The sequence below is a fragment of the Osmerus eperlanus genome, chromosome 7 (genome assembly GCF_963692335.1).
Source record: "Osmerus eperlanus chromosome 7, fOsmEpe2.1, whole genome shotgun sequence".
NCBI classification, from domain to species: domain Eukaryota; kingdom Metazoa; phylum Chordata; class Actinopteri; order Osmeriformes; family Osmeridae; genus Osmerus; species Osmerus eperlanus.
In genome coordinates, this window is record NC_085024.1 from 8,008,051 (window position 1) to 8,026,713 (window position 18,663).

Sequence of the window (18,663 nt, forward strand, 5' to 3'; positions counted from 1 at the left end):
GTCTCTACGGCAATGTACAGTGTGTGTGTCCACTTTTGCGCTCCTTCAAAGTGCTCTAGACAGCCTCTGTGGGGTGTCGACTCACGTAGACACTGAGGCAGGTCTCCTCTCCAGGTGCCGTTCCCCACGCAGGTAAGTACTGCTGGGAAAGAGAGCTCATAGCCTGGCAAGCAGCTGTAACTCACGCTTGTGCTCCACTCAAACACAGTGCCCTCCAGATACCCATTAGCAACGGGTGGGGGTGGAGAGCATGTAACCACTGGGGAGAACAAGAACAAGAGTTAGCAACTTGGGACAGACAGACAATTTATTGCAATCTTTCCTCCAAAAATCTTTTCCCCCTGAATGTGCTGTGAAGATGGTGGAAGTATTCAGACATGTCTTGGTTAGAAATAGTCACAGAGTAAACATCAAATTTCTGTTGAAAAGAGGGGACATATTCTACATATGTAAACAGTAAACTTTCAGAAGTAATGTAATAAATAAATATATAATCAAGTGGGAAGATACTGTTGATATCCTTGAAGACTGACTAACCCATAGCGAACAGATTTTTAAGTGTATGAATAAATTATGGCCAGTGTTCTCCCACAAATCAGACACTTCAGACAAGTCAGTGCATTTCGAAGGGGATATTCCCATGGATGTGAGGGCAGTATGTAGGTGAAAATAATAGTTTACCATACTTAGTATACCATACTGTAGACTGGGCTTCACACACTATGGATAGTACATCGTTTAATATGTTACTTTGGGCACATGAATTCAGAAAAAAAGGAAGAATCCATTTGCATTATATGTGAGACACTGGTGAAATGGGGCGGTTGTCGGCATTGGTCATTTTTCAGTTTTTTACAGATTGTGAAAGTGCAGATTTAAAATGATGTGTCACACATCGAAATCTAAAACAGTTAAAGAAGATACACGTATCTGAATCGGGAAAGCTCTAGCAGAAAAATCCCCCTTGAAAGATTCTAGACCTTTTCACGCCTTCAGACAGGGTGTGATTGTTTTTTTGTGTTAATCATTAAGAGCGGAGCGCTGTTAATTTCACCACAGTGAAGACAAAAATATATCAAATTCCAGGATCCTGCTTTCTTGACTTATCTTAGATATGGGTGTTTTATCAGCCAGTATTTTAATAAATGTTTTATCACACAGGGAAAAGCTAGTTTAAAGCTCTTTTCCTCCTGTTTCTGTTCAATTGCTGCTGGCTGCACATTCAGCCATTTTTTCCCTGATTCAGTTTTCTATCAGCAGATGTCGCAAGGGTTTCCGTGCACAAATATGTACACTACCCTTCAAAAGTTTGGGGTCACCCAGACAATTTCGTGTTTTCCATGAAAACTCACACTTTTATTTATCAAATAACTTTCAAAATGAATAGAAAATATAGTCAAGACATTTACAAGGTTAATTATTATTATTATAAATAATTATTTTTATTTGAAATTTAAATTTTGTTCTTCAAACTTTGCTTTCGTCAAATAATGCTCCATTTGCAGCAATTACAACATTGCAGACCTTTGGCATTCTAATTCTAATCCTTCTAATCATCCATTAGTCTTCTAAGGCAATTATCAAACACAATGTACCATTGAAACACATACAGTAATAGTTGCTGGAAATGGGCCTCTATACACCTATGTAGATATTTCATTAAAAACCAGACGTTTCCACCTAGAATAGTCATTTACCACCATGTATAGTGTATTTCTGATTAATTTAACGTTATCTTCATTGAAAAAAACAGTGCTTTTCTTTGAAAAATAAGGACATTTTTAAGTGACCCCAAACTTTTGAATGGTAGTGTAATTCAAACTGTTATAACCTAAATAAGAGGTATATGAATAGCAAAATATGTAGGCATATAGCCAAGGGCGGAGCTAGACTCCCAGTACAGTGGGGGCGGAGCTTCATCACGGGCCCCTCTGCTACTAAGTCATTTTAAAATTAAAACGGTAAAAAAAACGGTAAAATATCTGATGAATGCATATGTTATAATGTGTCACTTGTTGAGCCAAGTAAGCCTATATGTCAAATAAAACACAAAGAAAAGCCAATTTTTTTTACAAGTTTGCCAGCAATTTGAGAGTCAAGTAAAAATATTTCAACACCATGGACAGCGACAGCTGATTGACAGCGATGGTGCTGTATATCATTTACATGGCACTTATTGAACAAAAAGTTTGTTTACAACTCCATAGGTAGGCTACAGGTGCTGGGATGAAAACTTTGAGAGCTATTTGAGAAAGAAGCAGACAGAAGGGGTTGCATTATGCATTTGAAGGTTACACTGTCAAACTGACTCAAGAACGAAATAACAACGCAGAAAAATGAAGATAGCGTGGCTTGTTGGCTGCTCAATTCCCATGATGCAAGGCGGTAAATAGAGTTGTGTTAAAATTTGCTGATAAGTTTGCTGTTTGTTCAAAATACTAACTTCATGAATTTCGTTTTTTTGTGTGTCTGCTTAGAATGTAGTGTTTTGTTGCCTGATAATTGTCATTGTTGTGCTGGTTTACCATTGTAACCATGAGTTAAGTGACTGTTACATTTGATAAGAAGAGCTGTATTATAACAACGTGAGATCATATGCAGTAATTAGCTTCTTTCAGCTAATAATCTGCAATGTGTCACTTGGCGAGGGCCCCCGTTCTCGTCAAGTGACGCAAGATCAGCGGCGTTTGAGGGCCCCCTAATTGGCACGGGGCCCTGGAGCGGCCGCACCCAAGCACCCACGTTATCTCCGCTTTTGCATATAGCCTATGCAAAATTATGACAACAATTTAATTGAATTATATGAAATGCATTTGCTTCACTACATAGCTGTTTGTGTGTTGACAGGTAAGCGCAATTCTAATGTTATAACATTAGCGGCAAAAATAATTGTAATGGTAAAAATAATTATCCTATAATTTGTAAAGCGGATACACATAACAAATAAATGTATTTCTGAAATGTGTGAAAGTCATAAATGAGTAAATGAGTATTCTACAACACAGAAAGCTAAAGGCAATGTAGGCCTATTCTTGATGTGGTGAAAGAGCTGGGTAAGCATTGGAATGCTTGGAATGTTGACGGTGATTTGAAGGGAACTTGAGGGACCAAATACATTGATTCACTACTCGATCGATCATTAGAAGGGGGATGGGAAATTGCACCTTCCCTAACCCTTGCCACTTCTCAACTTCGATGATTAACTTTGTGTCGTCAATCTTCCCAAATTTCTCAGTTGGTTTGTGATGTAGCCTTTGGGTTTCAGTGTCTCCTCTGCTTTAAACACACTGTTTAGTAAACTGACTAATATGTTGGCTTGACAGTCAACGCAATCATCAATCAGGGGTTTTTATTAAAAAATGTTAAAGGGGTGATTGAATGTTTTTTGGGGGGTATTTCACACTGTTCCTTAAGGTCTCCGAATAGGGTATGTAACATTAGCCTGGTCCTGACCAGACTATTGTACATTTCATTTGTACAGAGAGTCTGGGCTCGCTCCATTGACAAGTGTTGACTTCCTTGTAGGCGGGTACTCTGTTGAAGTTATTGGATCTGCCCAGAGCCACTCTGATCTGCCATAACCAATCGCTAGCGTTCGCCTTAGCCAATTCCTTCACCACTACTGTAACAGAGCTAGCTGCCGTAGCTGTAAAATCAAACTTTTCCCGAACCCTGTGGGGAGGAGAGCCACAACATCATGGCCACCAACAAACTCAGCAAAACTTGTTCTTGCTCCGGCTTCAGTTTATAGATATTCGGCAGTGTTGCCACAACGGACCGAATGGCTTTGCTTGCATCTTTCTCCGCCGCCATTACGGAACTACAACACAAACTAGCGCACAACATCAACGTCATCGTTCTCAACCACTCCCTCTGTTCGCTGATTGGCCGGTTGAAAATCAACCTGAAAAATCTGACTTACGTACCGAATGGCCAGACCTAGTACAGAAGCAAAATCAAAATTGAGCGGAAGTACGTAGGAGGAAAGAGCCAGGCTAATGTTACATTGGTTGGGCTGAAAATGGCCCGGGTGCTGTTCTATGCCCCCTGATGTTTCCATTGAATTTGTCCAGGGAAAAACGCTAGTTTTTTTTCTTTTATGGTATGCTCATAAATATATAGATGACCTGCGCGCTGATTGGTTGGTTTACAACGAGTGAAGCTGCGGAGCAAAGACGCCACCCCGCCAACAGCACTCACTGAAACAAGGAGGTGGAGACTTGAAATAAAGACGTACAAATAAATCTATTGTGTCTACACAACACTGTTTTCAACAGATTGACTAGATATCATTTGAAATAATAGAAATGATAGAAATGTTAGTTGTTTCCACTTCTGTTGTCGAAGCAAACAGGATCGACTTAGGTGGGTAACGTTAGCACTACAGCTTAGCAAACAAACTATCGTGAGTCAACTCAGCTTCAGGTAGCTCTAGCTATCTTGCTGAAAAATAGATCTGGACAAACATGCATCTTGAATTGTAGATGTACATGACAACACAGGTTATTTATTTGAAGGATATTGAAGATTTATTGTCAGGAACATGAAATAACGTTAGCCCCATTGCCAATAAACTAAATCATCACACATTCTACCGATGCTAGATACAGGCAGGATACGTTAGCATTGCTAATAACTGTTAGCGACAACATAATACTACAGCTTGCGGTTGTGATGAACATAAGGTCGGAACAGCACCTCTTTTCAGCAACAGCTTCATAGCACATCATGCTTTACATTGTCCCAGGTTTTCAAAACTGTCCTCTGTGAAATAGTGTAATTGTGTAATTGTAATTGATGGTCGAACTGCACAGGGATCTTCTCATAGACAAACATCACAGCCCGTCGAGTGTTTGGTTCCTTAGGAAGACTCTGAAAAGTGTCAGCATTCCCTGTACAGCCTGGAACACTGCATTTACCACCGTAGTCCATTTTCAATATGCTAGAAAAACATTCTTCTTTGTAATTATATGGAAGTACACAGAACAGCGCACAGCAAATTTTGGGGCGTGACAAAGATACAGACCAGAACCAAAAAAGGTGGAGCAACCTTTTTCAAAACCTACCGTTTTACAGCTACATTTTTTAACTGAGATTTGCATAGGAAAGAGGTGTAAATGGACTTTGGGGTTCACTGTATGTCCATTTTACCCACTGAACTGTCGTTATTCAACTGTGACAAGGTAAATTTGGTTCTGCAATCAATGACCCCTTTAACATTTTGCGAATTGATCAGAATCAGAATTCAGTTTAATCGCCAAGTAAGTGGTCACAAACAAGGAATTTACTTTGGTGGGCAGGTGCAAACAGTGAACATTTAAACATAATGAACAAAAGAAAATGAAGAAAATGTACAACAAAATAAAATAAACTACTGGCGGAGCTACACAATATAATATAAAATAAAAATACAATATAAAATAACGTTACAATATATATCAAATTAAAAATAAAATAATATAGCATAAAAATAATACTGAATATGTTAAAGTGACAGAGTGTATAAGGTAAGTGACAGAGTGTCAGTGTCAGTTTGGGGCCTTGTTAAAAAGGCTAGTAGCGGAAGGAAAGAAACTGTTCTTGTGGCGTGAGGTTTTGGTGTGGGAGTGGTTGAAACAGAGTGTGTCCAGGGTGGGAGGAATCAGCCACAATCTTCCTCGCACGCCTCATGGTCCTCGGGGTGTGCAGGTCCTCGAGGGTAGGCAGATTGCAGATACCTTCTCAGTAGTGTGGATGATACGCGGCAGTCTGCTCTTGTCCTTGACAGTGGCAGCAGCGTACCAGATGGTGATAGAGTAGGTGAGGATGGACTCAATGATGGCTGTGTAGAAGTGCACCATCATTGTCCTTAGCAGGTTGAATTTCTTCAGCTGCCGCAGGAAGTACATCCTCTGTTGTGCATTCTTGGTGAGGGAGCTGATGTTCAGTTCCCACTTGAGGTCCTGGGAGAGGATAGTACGCAGGAAGCGGAAGGACTCCACAGTGTTGACTGGGGAGTTGCACAGGGTGATGGGGGTGAGTGGAGCTGTATTCTTTCTAAAGTCCAGGACCATCTCCACTCTCTTAAGAGCATTGAGCTCTAAGTTGTTCTGGCTACACCAGGTCACCAGGTTGTCAGCTTCCCACCTGTAGTCCGACTCATCTCCACCAGAGATGAGCCCAATGAGGGTGGTGTCGTCCGCAAACTTCAGGTGTTTGACGGACGGATGACTGGAGGTGCAGCTGTTGGTGTACAGGGAGAAGAGCAGAGGGGAAAGGACGGAGCCCTGAGGGGATCCGGCGCTGATGGACCGGGAGACTTGAGTTCCCAGCTTAACGCACTGCTTCCTGTCAGACAGGAAGTCTGTGATCCACCTGCAGGTGGAGTTGGGCACGTTCAGCTGGGAGAGCTGAAGTCTACAAACAGGATCCTGGCGTAGGATGCTGGGGAGTCCAGGTGCTGGAGGGTGAAGTGGAGGGCCATGTTGACTGCGTCGTCTACAGACCTGTTGGCTCTGAAGGCAAACTGCAGGGGGTCCAGGAGATGGTCCGTGATGGCTTTGAGGTGTGCCAGCACCAGACGCTTGAAAGGCTTCATTACCACAGAGGTCAGGGTGACGGGTCTGTAGTCATTAAGTCCAGTTGGCCTTGGCTTTTTGGGCACAGGGATGATGGTGGAGGACTTGAGACAGGCTGGCACATGGCATGTCCCCAGGGAGGTGTTGAAGATGTTGGTGAACACCGGAGACAGCTGGTCAGCGCACTGCTTGAGGGTGGCAGGAGAGACAGAGTCTGGCCCCGCTGCTTTGCGGGGGTTCTGCCTCTTGAACAGTCTGTTGACTTCTCTCTCCTGAATGGAGAGAGTCATCACTGTGGTGAGAGGGGGGGGGGGGGGGGGGGATGGGGGGGGGATACCGCTTGGGTGGGGAGGGGTGGTTCAGGACAGTCCAATTGTCTTTCAAATTTTGACCAGCTGCCGAAACGATAGCCTGTGTAGCCGGTCCAATTTGACAACATTGACGGCGAAAGGAAAAAGCCTGCCCTTCCAGGTGCTTTGCAGATAATCGCGGCGCTTTGCAGCCAGTGTGTCCCAGGCGTAATGCAAATCAAATCACATAACGCATGACGCGCCCACAACTCAACTGGAAGCTTAGGTAAACAAGAACAAATTATGAGTATTTAGTGAGCCTAAACATGTTGTTTATTATATTGAGTGGCTTCTTCAACACTTTAACTTTTGCAATATGCAACAAAAAAAGAACTGTAAAAAAAAAAAAAAAAAGGTTTTCGGCTTCTAGCGGACAATATGGAATGCCGGCAAGAGCTCCTTTTCACTGGACCATGTCACATACTGTACAAGTAACATGTGAGGGATAGGTTTAGAGGTTAAAATCATGAATTAGACTCTATGCTATCTATACCAGATTTTTGGGGAATTGCATTCCTCATGTGTGCTTTGTTTGGGCTGGTATCATTTTGTTTCTCCTTGATAGTAATAAATAAATAAATACACTCCAAGTGGGGCACAGTGTACCAAAGCTCTTGAGCCTCTGAATAAGGCAGTTCATGTGAATTGCCCGAAGTAAACTTCCAGCTGGATACAGAGTGGCTGTAAGTCACCCTGATGAAAACAAAAGTAATCAAGTTGCCACTACCTCCAAACTATTACCTTCATATTAATGCTGGCCTTGCGGATTAAGATGTGATAACTGTCCCTGTTTTGAAATCCTAAGTAGCATTAATGCATCTCAGCTGAACATGCTAAACCTGGAACTCAACCTGAGTGATGCTGCTACAAGCTCAGAATGTCACACACACACACACATAAGCGCAGCTATCGGGCAGCGCGCGTCACCCATTTATCAGGGACGTAAGGCGTCTTACTCCACTCCTTCCTTTCCTCTGCCCACTACCACACCCATGTTAGCAGCGCATATCCATTGGGCCACGTCCGATAAGTCGTCTTTAAAAGACGCGCGGATACGCGCACACACTCAGCCCATGTTGTATGATCAGTGCTGCTGCCAATGTTGTTCGTATTCCTGCGTTGTTGGTTGTTGCTTTCGCCTGTGTTGCTATGTCCGGCTCTTGCGATCCGGGGGTGGACTGTTTGTTGTTAGGGGAGTTTGCGGGAGGTTTCGGGCATTCACCCGGATTCGCAACCTCTGAGAACCACCCCGATGGCGGTTGCGCCGATGCGGGTAGCCAGGCCCGGCGTAACTCGCGTCTGCTCAAAGATCGCCTACCATCAGGTCTGGCCGGTCCAATTAACGCATCCTGGACTCCATGTACGTCATGGTCGTGTCTCTTCCCTTGGGTGTAATCATGATGAACTGTACGTTCGTGGAGTGCAGCGAGGCCGCTCCTTTCTCCTTCCTTCTCTTCCCGAACGGTGCCCGCTAAGAGGGCTCTGGTCAAGGGAGGAAGACCCGGTGCTGTTGGCCCCTCTGGACGTCGAGGTCTCTGGCGGACATGAGTGCTCGAGTCGTCGCGCTGGAGGAGGGGTCGGCGACGGCGGTGGATCCGCCAATCCCCGGTACAGCTTCGGAGGCGCTCCCGTGGCCTTCGACTTCGCATTGACGTCAGGGGAGGAATTACGTGGTCCCGTGTCTTAGGACACCACCGGCTGGTAATCAGGAATGGTGTACCCGATGAGAGGGTTTTTGTATCTGCGGCTCTTTAAATCGATTGTATCGTTTGATTGCCATGGCATTCAGTAGTATACGCTGTGCAAACGGAATCGATATCGGGAATGTATGAGCCAGTGCTTACGTAACAGCTTGTCTATATTGTTCATTGTAATTTTCTTTATTTCAGGGGTGCGCACTGATCAACAGAAACTGTAAATGCGCAGTTAGCCAGAGACGCTAATTTCGTCTGCTGTCCCCGGCCAGATGTTAAGGCAGCCAATTTTTTACATACGTTGAATACATGCTAAGGTTAAAATATGGTATCCCTATATTATCGGTTAATCCGTTTGAGAAGCGTCACAGTATCTGTCTGTTCGTCGTGTGTGGGCCCCACAGCATAGGCTACCATCACGGATGTGTGAATTCGGCCATTTCAAATGAATGTCTCAATAGGCATACAGACTAATCTAGCTCTATGCGCCTATGCTGGTGTGGCAAACAATGTACTGGCAAAAGGGTAACGTAACGGCTAACACCAGCGTCTAGTAGGTCTAGCGTTGCTAGCTACGAGTGCCATGCTAGGTACTTGTCGGAAGGAACTAAGCAAGTTAGCTAGCTACGGTTTGGGAATCACTCATGCTGTGGGAGCGTGGGGATAATTGGACTCACGCATCTAAGTGTGGCAATGCAATATCGTTGCGGGTGTCATTGACGTGTGATGGGCCGTCAGAGTGCCCCTATGCTGTGGGTCGATGGGTACTGTTGCATCATCGCTTGAAGGTACATCTATCTGCATTACATGATTCGACACATTCAATACCATCAGTGTTATTGTGACTGCGTTTCCATTGTCATTTAGCAGACGCTTTATTCGAAGTAACAATATTTAGATTCACAGCGAGTACATAAGTTATCAGTTACGAGTAACCAACGATTGCAACAGTCCCTCTTTGTGTCGTCTGTTCTAAGGGAATGGACTAAACTCTAGCATTCACATCTCAAGCAGACAGCTATTTCTCAGCCTGCCTGCAGGTCAACGACCCCTGGTCCATGCTTTCTGCTGCATGCCTCTCAGTGGCACCTAATCGGCATCGGTGGGCGGCAGCTGTAGCCTACTCTCGGTGGAGTGGTATTCGGCCGCGGCAGCAGCCGGCACACACTGACACAATGTCGGTGGCTCCATGTTGGATCCTGGTAATGAGCACCAGTCGGCATCGTGCACCTGCTGGACGTTTTGGCAGGATGTTCTGTCGTCTCCACCCGCGCTGCATCTCGGTGTTCGGACGCGTCCGATTGCGTGGACATTTCACTGTCCTTGAGTAGACCGTAGGCCCGTTCACCTTAGTTCTCGGCATTTCCGGATAGCGTTTCATGCGGGTGTCGTTACCCTCGGATACCTGGAGCGTGCATGTCCTTGGCGTCGTGATGGCCGCTTCGGGCGCCACTTCTATGGCTGTGCACGACCTGTGTCGTTGCGGGGCCCGGGGGCGCCTACTTCCGCATGCATCGTGCCCCAGAGTTTGTGTCCCGTCTGTTGGACTTCTCGACGCGTGGCTAATTTTCGTGATAGTGTGGACGACGGTTGCGGTCGGATATGCGTTCTGAGTAGGCTGCGCGGCCGTTGGCGCGGCATCAGTTCTTCTATCATGATTCCACGGAGTCGTCCGCCGCCTCGATTTTCGTACCGACGCAGCTCCCTCTTTGGGTTGGGGGTTTATCGCGCTCTCCGGACAAGGCCCTGTGGCCACGGGGTTAACTCCTGGCACTTGAGACGTATTCCACGGCTTTACACTAATTGTATTCCATCGTGATGCTTGTTATTGCGTAGGGAAAGGTTACTGTTGTGATATCAGAGCAAGGTCCACATCATCATAATTAGGTTCTGCGCATATCAATCTAGTCAGACTGCTCACTTGGACCAGAGTGTGGGAATATCATTGCGCACTGCATTCATTCAGGCTATAGAGACGGTGTGGCGCACTGTCTTGTTTCATTTCAGGAGTTCCGATAGGCAAGAATGCCGCCATTTCTCAGATGGTGCTAGACCTTAGACCTGGGTGTGTGCGCGGTGCACATGTAGGCCTATGTTGTCTGCCGGCGAATACATGAGGAAGGTTTTTAATCCACACTGGTGGATGAAGGATGCAACTTCGTGGTCTAAGCAGGGTCGGGGAGCGCACTGCGCAGACGTGTTAAACACTGGTATTGGGTAATCAATGAAGGTGTTCGGAGCCCTCAGCAAGCCGCTGACGAACGGGCCAAGAGAGCAGCATTCAGAATCAAGATGACGTCTTCTATCATTCTACCCATCTTGCACATAGGCCACTGAGGGTTAAGTTGGTTGAGGGCAGTTCTGTGGGCGTATATGAGCCCTGTGTGACATTGCTTGTTATAGGGCTATGCCCTTCGAATTACTGGTGTCCAACTGAACAAGGGTACTTCGGGACCCATACGGCGATAATACTCTTGAGTCAGTGTTTTCACAACCTTTTAATGTTTCACGGTGTGGGGAATTCACCACTATTGTGCAGTGAATGTTTACTGTGTCCTGAACATTCCAATCTGATACAATGCCAGGTGCCTCTATTGTGATTGATCGAACTAACTGCGTTTTGTCCACTCTCCTCTATGTCGCGGTACCTGCTATGTCGCCCCGGGCGACGCCTTCCGAGTCCCTGTTGTCACCGATGCCGGCAGGCCATGACAAAATCCTGGTTCGCACAACAATTCGCTGTGGGCTGTCCCCGGATTGGTATACATCGCAATGCTCCGGATTGGGGCTGCCACCTGGGCATCTTCAAGTGCCTAGCCACACTGAGACAATGGGGACTGGTCGTCCTCGGCTTACGAGCGCTATGTACGCCCCAATGCCCTGGACATTGTAGTAGTCCAGAGATCTATGAGCTTGATGTGAACGAGCTTGCGGCCACGTGGTCAAATGACTAATTGCAGTGTGTCAATACACGAGCCTGCATTACAGATGGTGGCTGGGTCGGCTTGTTAACCCATAACAGTAGAATAACTCTTTAGATCTCGGTTTAGGCATGGTGATCCGCAGACGTGCTCTGATCTGGTAGCTATCAATCAGAATCCATAGTGTCTGAATCGAGATATCTCTAGAGATGCCCTGGACTCCAGGGAACGGCGGGTGCTCTGCCGACACATTTGTTTATCTCATTCTCACATAGTGACATTGATGGTACATGCACATGCGCCTCGCGTACATCTTTGGGGTTGCCGACGGGCGCTAGAGGAATGGGTCTCTAGAGACAGCTGTAACTCTGCCCTGTATGGATGAGAGGTTACCAGATCACAATCATGGTAGAATGTCTCCGTAGATCTTGGTTCAGCACTGGTGATCCGCAGACGTGCTCTGATTCGGTAGCAATCGATCAGAATCCAGCGTCCGAGTCAAGATATTACTACCTTACACCCCCACCCGTCACCTACGGTCTTCTTCAGACAACCGCCTGGTGGTCCCACCGCTCAAGACCGCCCGGTCCCAACACAAGCTCTTCTCCTGTCTGGCCCCCCAGTGGTGGAATCAACTCCCCACCTCCATCAGAGACACTGACTGTCTCTCCACCTTCAAGAAAAGGCTCAAGACGCACTTGTTCCGGGAGTACAACGGTACTTAGGAATGGTTCGCTTGACCCGATGTTAGTTTCCTCAAGGATCACAATGACTCTTGCTTAGAGACTTGCTGCTCTTGTGGTTAGTGGTAACTGATTTAAAATGTTTGTACTCGCTGTGATATATTGTTTTTATTATTGTTGCTTGTTTTTTCCACAGGTACACTTGCACTTATAGCGGTTCATGTTTAACTACATGCTCTTATGGTTCTTCCCTTTGGCACTTACTTTGGTTGTTCACAATGTGTGCTTCATGTTTTGGCTACTCGCAATGTTTTTGTGGCTATCTTGTTGTTATGATCAGTGACCTATGCACTTTGTAAAGCTCTCTCTTGGAAGTCGCTTTGGATAAAAGCGTCTGCTAAATGAATAAATGTAAATGTAATGTAATCTTTGGGGTTGCCGACGGGCGCTAGAGGAATGGGTCTCTAGAGACAGCTGTAACTCTGCCCTGTATGGATGAGAGGATACCGGATCACAATCATGGTAGAATGTCTCCGTAGATCTTGGTTCCGCACTGGTGATCCGCAGACATGCTCTGATTCGGTCAAGATATCTGCGGAGACACCCTGGACACCGGCCAGGGAACCGCAGGTGCTCTGCTGACACTAGTCATTCTCACTAGATAACATATCTTTGTGTTCCAGCGTACGTGCTGCCTTTGTGTACATCCTGATGGGTTTGCTGACTGGTGCAAAGAGGGGCATCTCTCTAGAGGTAGCTATCTGCCCGATGTTGGATGAGAAGGGTACCGGGGAGATGGTCGGTGTATTTGGCTTGACAATATCAAATCACTCAACCTGCCTCAAACCGCAACCATCAAGTTAAATGCAATCAGGCGGTAACCAAAGAACGACTGGTACTGCAAAAGGGATTGTTTTCACTCTCTGGCGGAAAAATCTTTCTCTCGCTCCAACCTTCCGTGCAACACTTTCAGAGGAAAATAAAAGTTGTGATTACGACCATATTCAATCGACAAACTTTCAGACTCTGATCGCCTCTGGCAAACATATATGCATAGAGGCTGCCAAGTTACCTCCAGACACCCCTCTTTGGTTCAGCAGAAGTGGTAGCATTAATATAGAGGTCCAAATTAATAATCCAATCATTCTCATCCCAAGTCTCTCTTTTATTAATTGAACCCAGAGAGAGATAAATAAAAAGTGTTGGTGGGAAAAGGGGGCACCTCACTGACTAATGCATACAGATCAGTGATTACTGACAACACTCAGACCCTGGGGGTGTGTGCATGTGTGTGTGTGTGTCTTTGTTTGAGTAGGTGATTTGTTTATTTTTGCTTGACTACACTTGTATGAGTTTGAATGGGTGTCTTTATGTTCCAGGCTGAAAAGATGGTACCCTGAAGCCTCACATCTCCTCAACCCCACCAGCACAGACACACACACGCACACAGCAGTAAACATAAGTTCTCAGGTTTTTCCAGGAAGCTGAGTCGATAACAGCCTGGGGGTGCCACTCGAAAAAGTCACAACCCTCAGGGAGACAATCTGCTTCGCTGAATTATAAGATAAAAATTTGTGTCCATAAATGTCAAAGGTAGAATTGGATGAGTAACCGTGTCAATCTGACAAAAAGCTCAAAAGAGTTTCTCTTTCCATCAATCAACATTGTTCTACCTTTGCAGGTAGGCAAGGTGGAGCTCCAGGTGCTGTTGTTGGTACAGGTGTGGGTGACAGAACCGGAACCAGAGTATCCCTCCATCTCAAACCCTGGCTGGCACATGAACGTCACGTTATGCCCCACATCAAAGTCGTCCCCAAACCTGATTCCATTGCCAGGCACACCTGGATCGCCACAGGTGATTACTGTTAAGGGTTGGGGGTGGGAAAAGGGTGTAGAGTGAGAGTTCTGTTAGTAATAGTGTGTTGCTTTTGAGGCTCAAGTTGGGGGTTCAAATTCTGTTCAGGTGACACACACAAATGGGTACATGGACAAGATTAAAAGAAAACAATAGAGTATACTTATTTCTAGCATAAGATTATTAAAATAATATTAAGGTAGAGAAACAGTATCAAGTCAGACATGTCCTAGAGTAGCTTACATCTGATATTTACAAACTAGCTTCTTAGTTTTTGAGGCTGTCTAATCAGCAACCTCAAATGGATACTTGCATCTCATTCATTTCTTCACTTACATTACCTTGTGACTACATTAGTGTATTTTGGCAGCCAGGCATCACCCACTTGGGTGCTACGCATTCATCATGGATGAGGTGTTCTACAACCCTGCTCCCGGTCCCCCACTCCACCACTCTCTTCTTCTCATGGTGCCTGATAAGGACTCAGTGCCTACTGGCAGCAGAGTATCACCTAGGTGGGTGGCTCACATGGATTATGATAATGCTATGTGTATTGTTACCATAATGTATCATTAAGCTGTGTGATGTCAGTTTTCCAAACTATATTTGAACAAATGCCCCCTCTCCCCTACACACACACATACAGCCACATAGAAAAACTCTAAACAGCAGATTGGTAAGGGGAATATGCCGAGCTGAGAAATCAACACAGCCAATAGGTGTGTTCAGCAAACCCTATCACAGAACTGTTTGAACAAAACTCCCAGTGCTCTGTCAAACATTTTGTCTCTTTGACTGTGTGGCTTTGATCTTTTAACTTAATAACTCAATAACTCATGAACCATGAAATGGCAGGCTCTCTAAATGGAAGCATAATGAGCCAAGCATTCCCCAGTATTTGTGTCCCTGGACTGGTTGGTTAGATCTAAAGTGAAGCAGTTGCGAGCATCTGGGTGATAATAGGGGGTGAAACATCCTGAAAAAAACAGCCATTCATGCTGCATAGAGGCCTTCTGCATATCTGAACACAAACTATCTTTATTGTTCCTCATTTTGCTTCTCCACCTCTGTCTTCCTGCTACTGTAGCCCACCCTCTCTATTAGAGGGTTTCTTAATTCCTGAGGAGACTAATTTAACTTCCAAATTGCAATGTTCAGATCATACATTTCTTCATTGCTTCAATTACTATATAGAAGGAGAAGTGCAAAAAAAAAAGTTTAACAGTTATTTGAGTTCAAATTGAATATGGATTGACATGCTTCTTAATTACAGCAGGCTCAACTTGCAAGGATGCGGTAAATAAAAGCCTATTCTGTCAGTTTCAGCATCTTGTAGCAATGGAAGATTCATGACTGCCATTTCAGATTTGGGTCTGCATTTTACACACACCAATCAGCCTGTTTTTATTGGCAGGAAGGAAACACTTACGGGTACAGTTTGGGGCAGTGCCAGACCATGTGCCATTGGCCAGACATTGACGTGTGGGCAGGCCTGAAAGGAGGTAACCGTCCATACAGGAGTAGACTATTGAGTGGGAGAAGGTTGTGCCATCAACTCGGAATATCCTACTGTGGGCAGGGGTTCCTGGATTCTCACACTGCATTGCTACAGAACAGAATGGAGGAATAGAAGATCATTAAACATTTGTTAAAGAAGTCTAAAAACACACGTGCACACACACACTCCCACACACAGATTTCTCTGTAAAAGAGAAATTGTCAACAGTTTCCTCTTTCCTATTATGTTTCATTACTGACTGTATAACTGACTTGACCCCTCAATCACTTAATTGTCAGGAAAATTAGAAAATGATTCTAGAGGTAGGAAGTCATTGGCCACAGAACGCATCCATCAGTGGAGACGCACACAGAATCCCAGGGGTCACTAATAAATCCTGGGCCAAAATTCCCATAGTTTCTAAAGATGGGAAACACTTGGATGACAAGTTACAGCTTAACAGATGACAAGCTTTCATCAAAGCAAGGGGAAAAGCTGAGAGAGAAAATCATCTTGGCTTGAGTGAACACCCCCTGGTGGGATACTGGAGAGCTAACAATCTTTAAATCAGCTCCAGTGCAGGACCCGGGTTGAAAGTGCACCAGCCTGTCAGATTAAAACTGACACTGTAGACATTGTTAGGCTGAGAGAGTTAGCCAACCAAAAAGAAAAGAATGTCAGAGATTAACTTCATTTCCGTTTGAAACACTCAAGCAATATACAGCTCTGGAAAAAATTTAGAGACCACTGCACCTTTTTCTTTCAATATTTTTTGTTTGTTGAGAAGTACAATTTTAAGTGAGGAACGGTTCTCAACCTTTTTTAAATGAAAGAAAAAGGTGCAGTGCGGTTGCGGAGTCAGAGTGGTGGCCGGAGTGGCACTGGACCCCGCAATATCGGACTGGCCACCCCAGGTGCAAAACTGAATTTGCTATCCCTAGCAATTGGATGCTGATTGACATTTAATTCATCTTGTTAAAAGAAGCGTTGCTTTTGACACCTGCAGCGCATTTTTCAAATCGAGGATATTCCCACAGTTTACCAGTCATAAATCACTACGCCAGTGTCTGATAAAGCACCAGAAGACTAGAGTATCATATTCAAGTAATTTTTAAAGGGTTAAGGCTTCCTGAACAAATTTTATGAACGTTGAGTTGATGTGTAGATGCATAGCCTTCTGGCAATTTGGTTCCATAACAGAAGCAGATAAGAGACATTTTTCTGTTGTTGTTTAGCGCTTAGCACAACCTGAGAAGATAACAGTGCAGTGTTGTACTGTAGTGTATGAGTGTTTATTAGGATTCCTCCATCAGACCTTAGGGGGCACCACAGGCCACGCCCAAATGTCCACTTTTCAAAGTGATGGCATTGGCAAATACCCTGTTTGCTATTGTAAAGCCTGTTTGAAATACGTATTTCAGATTAGGGCTAGCCATGATCTAATAACTTAAAGGCTGGTAATTGATTGAAGGTACTGTACAGTTATAATAATGGGGATATGTAAAATTGAGATTGGACTCAAATGTGGGCATTTTGGATGTGTAGGCCTACATGTTATTTTTGCATAGGGTTCACTTCAAACATGAAAAGAAAGGGTGAGATAACAGACTTTAAAAAGCTGAGCAAACAGGATATTGTGCAAATAGATCCCAGCCCTAGCACCACCCCAATACCTCAGAGCAGCTCCCTACCCGAGACTAGTCAGAGTCAATGTGGTCCGACTTCACAAGGACCCTGTCTACCAGCACCAGGTCAGAGCATACTAGGTAGTCAGTCACATGCCAAGTTTAGCTTCAACTTGTCACAATAGGTGTTTGTTTTTTCAGATTAAGCCTCCCTTTAAAATGTTGGTTCATGAGTGTTCTGGTTTTGACGGCTGTGGCATTTTCTTGTGTGATTATACACCAATAGTTATTTTAATGTAATACATTTATCAAAGGATGACACAGAGACCTCTGGATAGAAAAAAGTGATCCAAAGTCTCTCCAGTTTGTGGGTACAGTACAGTGTGTGTAAGAAAGAAATTATTTTCAATTCAGGGGTAGAGACACAGTCTATTCATAGAAAATGTCGAATTGGAATAAAGTAACCCTAGTGGACCACACTAGGCCACACTGAAGAACTCAGGCTTAAGTGAATTATAATTTCTACTTCTAATCAGAAATCATATAAAGAATTTACACTCCTTAGATGCCAGGCTAAGGTTACACACACATTTTCAGTCATGGTCTCTGGACCCCCTAAAGTAGCCTTGGCCACCCCTTTACCACCCCATATATTTACATTTAGCAGACGCTCTTATCCAGAGCGACTTACAGTAAGTACAGGGACATTCCCCCGAGGCAAGTAGGGTGAAGTGCCTTGCCCAAGGACACAACGTCAGTTGGCATGACCGGGAATCGAACTGGCAACCTTCGGATTACTATCCCGAATGCCTCACCGCTCAGCCACCTGACTCCCCATATATATAAAAGTCTGATTCCGCCACTGGTGCAGTGGTATCTCAATTTTTTCCAGAGCTGTATGCATCTTAAAGGGAGAAGTCTTACAAGTCAATATAAAAAAATCCACAAAGAAAATGTAATTTGGCTTTAGATAAACAAATGTGAGAGGATGGTCTTAGAGGTTCATTGTCATGCTTGAATTGTCTGCAACCTTTCAGCCCTACTGAAATTATGCCAGCTGACACACGCTTATGGATTGCCCTCACGTTTGCAGAAGGGCTGTCTTCCTGACCAGGTCCCATTGGGAAAGCAGATCCTCTCAGCTGAGCCGTACAGCGTGTGGCCCGACACACAGATGAAGCGCACTTTACTGCGCAGCTTGAAATTGCCTGCTTCTCTGCTGGCATGGACTGGGGTGCCTGGGTCCCCACAGGTTCCTGCAGTGTCACCTAAAGGGGGGGGGGGGGGGGGAGAGAGAGAGAGAACAGATTAAACAAGACTGCTGCTCAGGCATTGCTCCTTCAAGTCCCTCTGCACAGAGCAATCGTAAAACACAACGCAACAAAGAACAATTGTCGTGAAGCCAGCAACCTCAACTGATAACTTCCCATTACAACTGACACAGAACATCCAGGTCCATAAAGAAGCCAGTTAAACCAAT

General features: G+C 44.9%; 1 protein-coding gene across 5 annotated transcripts in view; it reads right to left on the bottom strand.

The window, feature by feature from the left end:
* The window catches only part of LOC134022944 (CUB and sushi domain-containing protein 3-like), a 403,505-nt gene that overhangs the window by 18,090 nt on the left and 366,752 nt on the right, over positions 1 to 18,663 (bottom strand). For all 5 annotated transcript variants that reach the window (XR_009930720.1, XM_062464691.1, XM_062464690.1 and 2 more), the window contains 4 exons: positions 18,269 to 18,451; positions 15,490 to 15,666; positions 13,879 to 14,067; positions 86 to 259 (listed from right to left, as the gene is read on the bottom strand). Coding sequence is in view for 4 of the 5 variants with exons in the window: in XM_062464691.1 (XP_062320675.1) it covers positions 86 to 259; positions 13,879 to 14,067; positions 15,490 to 15,666; positions 18,269 to 18,451 (723 nt within the window). In the remaining variant the exon portion in view is untranslated. The remainder of the gene's footprint in view (positions 1 to 85; positions 260 to 13,878; positions 14,068 to 15,489; positions 15,667 to 18,268; positions 18,452 to 18,663) is intronic.